General features: G+C 35.6%; 1 protein-coding gene across 1 annotated transcript in view; it reads left to right on the top strand.

Annotated features, from left to right (window-relative positions):
• The window catches only part of LRP6 (LDL receptor related protein 6), a 112,212-nt gene that overhangs the window by 12,193 nt on the left and 91,365 nt on the right, over nucleotides 1-8,654 (top strand). The window contains exon 2 of the mRNA XM_006912624.3: nucleotides 7,945-8,338. Coding sequence (XP_006912686.1) covers nucleotides 7,945-8,338 — 394 coding nt within the window. The remainder of the gene's footprint in view (nucleotides 1-7,944; nucleotides 8,339-8,654) is intronic.

Raw genomic sequence — 8,654 nt, 5'->3', positions numbered from 1 at the left:
GAAAGAGTATTTTCTTGTGAGGAGTCAAGGGAAAATAGAAGAGTTCTTAGGAATTGCTGAGAATGTTTCCGCTCAAGAATTAGGGTGTGATTCTTTACTCAAAGAGCCAAAGAAAAAATTTATTTCCTTGAAAATATCAAAGTAACTACTATATTGCCCCAGACAAAATGTCTGGAGCACTGTTTCGAGAGTCGAACTCAAGGAAATATCTCTGAATCTCTGAACAAGAAAGGAGTTTAAATCACTTACAAAGTGTCATTATTGAGGTGGAGATGGGTACTTAGGTGAAGTACAATCTTCGTCATGTTACCATACCAATAGCAAATAAAAATAAATCCTTAGGGAGAGACTTTATTTGAAAAGTCAATCACAATAAGGAGAAATCTCTGATCACAAGGTAACGCAGGTATTTCAAAATCATAAGAGGTTTTTCTCTTTAGTAGAAGTGAACAGTGACAGCAGGAACTTTGTGGGAGAGTGGGATAAGCATGATGACATGATAAGGACATTTTAACAGGAGATGTCTTTTTCTGCGGTCAGCTGATGCTCGGAATGAGTCCTTAAAAGGATTAACAATTCTTCATTGGTTTGCTTAAGCTTAGAGCTAACCAGAGTTTAGAGGTCTGTGCGGAAGAGAGAAGCCTGATTAAACTTTGGTCAAGCCAATTCAATGGGTAAGTGATGGGCATTTGTGAGCACTTGGCCAGTACTTAGTGTAAAATCCTTTTGGGTTTATTAAAAATGTATTTTTAGATCAGGTTCTGGAAAATTTCTTTTAAATATTACCATATTACTGTTGTGCAGTGAACTGTGCTAGGGATTGGGGATAAAATTATTTATAAGATATGGCTTCTGTTCCCGAGGGGTGGAGATCCTAGTTGAAGTAGGAAATATACTTTTAAAAATGCTAAAGCAAAAGTAAAGACCCTAATGGCTCAAAGAAGTAAAGCTGAGGAAAGATTGGAAAGATTCATGGAATAGATAAAATTTGAATCTGGCCTTTAAGAAGTTGATTGCTGGTATAATGAGAGAAAGGTATGGAGTGGACAGGAAAATGAATACACGGTGATGATGGAATATGATATGCTCACAGTTGATGTGTTCAGAACCAGTTTGTGTGATGCAGAGACTATAATAGGTAGAGTCATAGCTACAGGTCACCTGGTAGAGGCCTATTGAGGCTTTTTAAGTAAAGGAAATCAGAAAGCTTTCTGAGTTGGATAAAGTAGAACTGTTAGAAGTAGAAAAGGGAAAGGAAAATTTTGAGGTCAATTTATTAGGGTAGTTTAGGGGTAAGGTTTTGAAGGTCAAGAATAAGATAGTGATTCTAAAAATGGAAAAGAAGAGGCAGACTTAAGGACATGCTAAAGAAGAATCAATGAGACAGTAATTGGCAGACTAGGGGAAAAGGGAGGTGTTAAAAACTGCTCCAAGGCAGAGCAGTAAGATGAGGAAAATTGTGGTATCATTGACTTGAAGGTTTTTTTGTTTTTTGTTTTTTTTGGTGTGGGGAGGAGATTAATTTAATGGCAGGAAGAGATAGCCAACAGGAAGTTATAGGTGCAGAACTGAAGGTTAGTCTGGAGATGATGATTTGAAATGGAGTTGAATGGAGTTGCTTGTTGACCTGGCAAACATGAATAATTTTCTATATTCTCTTATTTGGGTAACAACAGAGAATCTTGGAGATACCTATATTTGGGAAATAGGAGGAAGATTTGAAACTAAGAGACAAAGTATGACCAGTAAAACAAGAATAACAGTATAGTGTAAGGAAAATTTTCTACATAGGGAGGGGTGTGGCCAACATATCCATATTGAGTGCTGAAAGGTTAAAAATGAGAATTGAAGTGATGTCAGAAACATAGCGGAGTGAGAGATGTCCCTGGATATCTCCCCTTGAAACAATAAGAAACCGAACATATAAAACTCAACAAAAAACACTCAACCTGCACACAAGCATGTTTGAGCGAGGGATATGCGAATAAGAGCTACCACAGGTCAGAACTATGGGAGTCCTGTGGTAGACTGGGAGAAACAAAGAAGTTGCCTCTCGGAGCTGGAGCTCCCTGCAGGAGGACGGGGAGGGGAGAAGGTGCCATGGGTTTTCCGAATGCTCTGCCTGAATGAGCTGTGAACTCCACACAGTAGCAGTGTCCAGTGATCAGGGCAGAAAGCAGAGAAGTGGGGATGGCAGAGAAGCAACAGTTGATTGTTACCAGCTGTGGGTGCAAAAACGTGAGGCTGAGCCACAGCTCCCATCCCCCAACCCAGATGGCAACTCCCCTCATAGCTTCCAAGACCCAACACTGCGGAGCCCCAGGGGAATCTGAGCAAATGCTGCCGAAACTGTCACTAAAACTGACATGGACTTAGACTGAGGGTAGCGAGTGTGATTGAATGTTTAAGAAAAAGAAGGCATTGTTAAGACTTTATAGTAAAGCAGAGATCCAAGAGACTTAGACGCCACCTACTGGAAACCAAAAGAAAAATGCCTTTTTAGCAACAGACTAAAGAGATACCTTTATATAATAAATCTTTCTGGGAAAAAAGTAGAATCCACTTTCATTAATGCCCAGGCGGAGAAATAGTCCATTAAACACCGTGAACAACCAAGGCGACAAGGCAGCTCAGAAAGAGAAAAATCTCCAGAAAATAAAGACAGAAATATGTGACTTAAATGACAGAATTCAAAATGGTACTTCTGGAAAAAATGAGATCCAAAATAATTCATATCAACAATTCCAGGAATTGAAAAACAACTAGATCAGCAGAATGAGTTTTTAGCAAGGAGATTGAAACCCTCAAAAAGAACCAAATAGAACTTCTGGAGATAAAAAACACATTTCAAGAGTTGAAAAATGAAATAGCAAGCTTGGGAAATAGAGTCGACCAAATGGAGGAAAAGATCAGTGATATCGAAGATAGAAATCTAGAAATAAATCAAGAGGAAGAAGAGAGAAACTGAAGAATGAAAAATAATGAAAGAAATACAAGAACTAGCTGATACCATCAGGAAAGGAAACATAAGAATGATGGGCATTCTCAAAGGGGAGGAAAAGGAGCAGGGATTAGAAAGCATTTTTCAGACAAATACTGAGGGACACTTCATAATGATAAAGGGAATCAGGCACCAAGAAGACGTAACACTTATTAATATCTATGCTCCCATTCAGGGAGCCCCAAAATGTATAAAGCAATTACTAACAACTAAAGAGAGAAACAGACCAAAACACTATCATAATAGGGGACCTAAATACTCCACTGTTGGATATGGACAGATCATCCAAACAGAAAATCAATAAGGAAATAACATCCTTAAATGACACATTAGACCAACTGGACATAATTGACATTTACGGAGCCTTTCATCCCAAAACAGCTGCTTATACATTCTTCGCTAGTGCACATGGAACATTCTCAAGGATCGACCATTTACTGGGACACAGAGATAGCCTCAACAAATATAAGAGGGTCAAAATCATACCAGTCATATTCTCTGATCGTAATGCTTCGAAGCTGGAGATCAACTCTAAGAAGAAAGCAGGAAGAATCACAAATACATGGAGATTAAACAACATGCTACTGAAGAATGGGTCAGAGAAGGAATAAGAGGTCAAGAGATACATAGAAACGAATGATAATGATAATACAACATATCAAAACTTTTGGGACACGCAAAAGTGGTCATAAGAGGAAAGTTCATATCATTACAGGCCTATCTCAGAAAATAAGAATGAGCCCAAATAAACATCTTAATGCTTTATCTTAAAAAACTAGAAAAGGAAGAACAAAGGAAGCCTAAAATCAGCAGAAGGAAAGAAATAATCCAAATTTAGTGCAGAATTAAATGAATTTGAAAACAAAAAAAAAAAAATAGAAAAAAATAAATGCAACAAAGAGCTGGTTCTTTGAGAAGTTTAATAAAATTGACAAATCCTGGTCTAGACTCGCTAAAGAAAAAAGAGAAAGGACACAAACAAAATCAGGGATGAAAGAGAAGAAATGATGACACACCACAGAATCATACAAGAATACTATGAAAAAGTATATAACACCAAATTTAATAACCTAGAAGAAATGAACCATTACTAAGATACAACCTTCCTAGACTAAATCAAGAAGTGGAGAATCTAAATGGACCAAGTCAGTATGGAAATTGAAATAATCATAAAAAACCTACCAAAAAGTAAAAGTCCAGGACCAGATGGCTTTACCAGTGAGTTCTACCAAAAATTCAAAGAAGATTTAATACTCATTCTTCTCGAACTCTTCCAAAACACTGAAGAGGAGGCAATACTTCCTAACTCGTTTTATGAGGCCAATATTACCCTTATGCCAAAACCTGGTAAAGATAACACAAAAAAAGAAAACTACAGACCAATATCTCTCATGAACACAGATGTAAAAATCCTAAATAAGATACTAGCTAACTGAATACAGCAACATATTAAAAAGATTATACACCACGCTCAAGTGGGCTTCATCTCAAAGGCACAGGGATGGTGCAACATACGCATATTGGTTCATGTGATACACCACATAAATTAAAAAATAAGAATCATATGATCATATATCAATAGATGCAGAAAAAGTCTTCGACAAGATACAGCATCCATTTATGATCAAAACACTTAACAAAATTGGTATAGAAGGAAGGTACCTTAATAAAGGCCATATATGACAAATCCTCAGCCAACATCATACTTAATGGTGAAAAACTAAAAACCTGCTCTCTAAGATTAGGAGCAAGACAAGGCTGTCCACTATCGCCACTGTTATTCAAAATAACATTGGAGGTCCTAGCAAGTGCAGTCAGGCAAGAGAAAGATATAAAAGGCATCCAAATAGGAAATTAAGAAGTTAGACTGTCATTATTTGCAGATGACATGATTCTCTATATAGAAAACCCTAAAGACTCCACAAGAACACTACTCGAAACAATAAGCAAATACAGTAAAGTTTCTGGATACAAAGTCAATGTTCAAAATCCGAGTGTTCAAAGTTCCTATACTCTAATAATGAATTGTCAGAAAAATAATTGGAAAAAAATTACTTTTGTAATTGCAATAAAAAGAATAAAATACCTAGGAATAAATCTAACGAAAGATGTGAAGGACCTACATAATGAAAACTACAAGAACCTGTTAAAAGAAATTGAAGATACACAGAAATGGAAAGATATTTTGTGTTCTTGGATTGGAAGAATCAATGTAGTTAAAATGACCTTATTACTCAAAGCATTATACAGATTTAATGCAATCCCCATCAAAATCTCATCTGCATTCTTTAAAGAAATAGAGCAAAAAAAATCATCCGATTAGAGTGGAAGCACAAAAGACGCCGAATCACCAAAGTCCGCCTTAGGAAAAAAGAACAAGGCTGAAAGTATCACTCTTACTGACTTCAAATTATACTACAAAGTGACAGTAATCAAAACGACATGGTATTTGCAGAAAACCGGACACAGGGACCAGTGGAACAGAATCGAGAGTCCAGAAGTAAACCCATATTTATATAGACAAATGATTTTTGACAAAAATGCCAAAAACACAGTGGAGAAAGGAATGCCTTTTCAATAAGTGGTGCTGGGAAAACTAGAAAGCTGCCTGCAAAAAAATGAAACTAGATTGTCTATCACCACATACCATAATTAACTCAAAGTGGATTAAATACCCGAATATAAGACCTGAAATAATAAATTGCATAGAAGAAAACATAGGAACTAAACTCATGGACCTTGGACTTAAAGGGGATTTTATGAATTTGACTGCAAAGGCAAGTGAAGTAAAAGCAAAAATAAATGATTGGGACTATATCAAACTAAAACGCTTCTGCACAGCAAAAGAAACCATCAACAAGGTAAAGAGACAACCATCTGAATGGGAAAATATGTTTGCAAGCAACGCCTCTGATAAGGACCTAATATCCAAAATGTACAAAGAACTATACAATTCAATAACAACAACAAAACAATCTAATTAAAAAATGGGCAGAGGACCTGAACAGACACTTCTCCCAAGAAGACATACAGATAACAAATAGACACATGAAAAGATGCTCAACATCACTAGCTTTTATGGAAATGCAAATCAAAACCACAGTGAGATAAGATAATGCAGTGGACAGACAGTATGGGGACTGATTATATCAGTGTGATGTGTGATGGCCCAAAATAAGTTAAAAGTGAATCTGAGAGGGAAGTTGATTTTGCTAATAACAGCAGTAAATACACAGAATAAGCAGAAAGGATTCTTAGTTGCTTTTAATGAAAGCTATCATTTGTTTTTGACTAAGAAAGTTAGATTTAAGCTTAGAAGAGAAGTTCATGTTTATTTTACTTACAAATGAAAATAGTAGACTTCATAACTGTTTAGCAGACAGTCCATAAATTGACTTAAATGTCACTTTTTTGAGCATCTTTAGTTTTTGAAATTATTTTCTTAGAAAAGAGGGAGTGGTCGCTTTTAAATGGTACCTGATCTTGGCTTTGGATGACACATTTTAAAACCTTCGAAACTTAAGTGTGAGAGAATATTATGTACAATATTGCGTCCTAACTCTGGTCTTGTTTTTGCTACCTCATTTATGTTCTTCATCTTAGCCTGTGCTATATGACCACTTGTCTTAAGAGTAAATAAAACTAAAAGTTTAATTTCTTAGTCACACTAGCCATTTTCTAAGTGCTTCATAGCCGTATATGGCCAGAGACTACTTTATCGCATAGTGGAGAGAACATTTCTGTCATCACAGAAAGGTCTGTTGGATAGTGATACTCTAGATCATTAATTACTGTTGATACCAGAAAAGTAAATGTCTGAAACTTGGAACAGATAGTTTAAAATAACCAAAACCATAGAATTTATACTACTTCAGGCCTAATAGCTTCAGCTTTCTACATAGTTAAATATTTCTTGAGGATAGGCTTTATATTTAGTTTTGGTATTAGGTGTTATTCAAAGGTCATTCTAATAATAACATAAAAGAGAATAAAACAGTTCTGTTAAGAACTGTCTCTACCAGACTGTTTATTTAACTGCTTGCTTAAAGTATAAATTGAACATATTTAAAGTATAAAATTTAGTAAGTTTTGACATGTATACATCTCTCGAACCATCATCATAATCAGTACAATGTAGCTATCACCCATAAGTTTTCTCATGTCCATTTATTATCCCTGCCTCCTATTCTTTTTCACTCTCTCCTCCACCTCTAGACAACCACCGATCTTTTGCTTTCTGCCATAATAGATTAATTTGAGTTTTCTAAAATTTTATATAAATGGGATCATGCATCATATAGTCTTTTTTTGTCTGCCTTCTTTCACGCTACATAATTATTTTGAGATCCACCAATATTACACGTACAAGTTCATTTTTTTAATTGTATTAATATATCAGAATTTAGTCATCCATTAGTTTGTTGATGACATTTGGGTTGATTCCAGTTTGTGTTATTACAAATAAGCTGCTTTGAACATTTATGTACTGGTCTAGGTATTTAAATATGCTTTTATTTCTTTTGAGTAAATACCTTGGCATGATATGGCTGGATCACATGATAGTTTGTATGTTTAACCCTTTAAGAAACTGCCAAACTTTCCAAAGTGACTGCATCATTTTACATTTTCCCCAGTAGAGTGTGAGTGTTGTACTGGCTCCATATCCGTGCCAATTCTTAGTATGGCCAAGCTTCTAAATTTTATCTGACGGATATTTTAACAAGAAAAGACTGTCCTGGTAGAATTAATTTCCTCTCTTGCAACTTTTTGTATTCAAAATGCTACAATCAAATATTTGATTTGTGAAACGATTTCAAGACAGTCTTCCATAGATTTACTCTTATTTTGATAGTATTTGTTCACTAATGCTGATTTGAAACTCAGTTTGTAAGAACCAATACATTTCCTTACATTTACTTATATATTTTTCTTTTTTGTTCTAGCGGCCCCTTTGCTGCTTTATGCAAACAGACGGGACTTACGATTGGTTGATGCTACAAATGGCAAAGAGAATGCTACGATTGTAGTTGGAGGCTTGGAGGATGCAGCTGCAGTGGACTTTGTGTTTGGTCATGGCTTGATATACTGGAGTGATGTCAGCGAAGAAGCCATTAAACGAACAGAGTTTAACAAAACTGAGAGTGTACAGAATGTTGTTGTTTCCGGATTATTGTCACCCGATGGGTTGGCATGTGATTGGCTTGGAGAAAAGTTATACTGGACAGATTCTGAAACTAATCGGATTGAAGTTTCTAATTTAGATGGATCTTTACGAAAAGTTTTATTTTGGCAAGAGTTGGATCAACCGAGAGCTGTTGCCTTAGATCCTTCAAGTGGGTAAGTTTTGTGTAATGTATGAAAGATACTGCATCTCCTCCTCCTGGTTTCTCTCCACTAGCATAGACACCTCTCACCCCCAAGAGAAAAGAAAGATCAAAATCATATTTCATATTCTTTGGGCTTTGTCAAGTAGAATGTGAGAATTTGTGTTGTTTTCTTAAAGTAAGGTATTTCTGTTAATAGTTTTTTGTTTCTAATACCACTTATGGTATAGCCATATATATATATATTCTTGGTTTTCCTTCTGTATTTACTTTTTGTAATTATGAGAGGATAATTAGAAGTTAGAGAAGAGGAATGAAGACATAACAAG

This window comes from Pteropus alecto, unplaced genomic scaffold (genome assembly GCF_000325575.1).
Source record: "Pteropus alecto unplaced genomic scaffold, ASM32557v1 scaffold103, whole genome shotgun sequence".
NCBI lineage: Eukaryota > Metazoa > Chordata > Mammalia > Chiroptera > Pteropodidae > Pteropus > Pteropus alecto.
The sequence above is the reverse complement of the archived record's forward strand: the minus strand, read 5'-3'. Positions and strand labels throughout refer to the sequence as shown.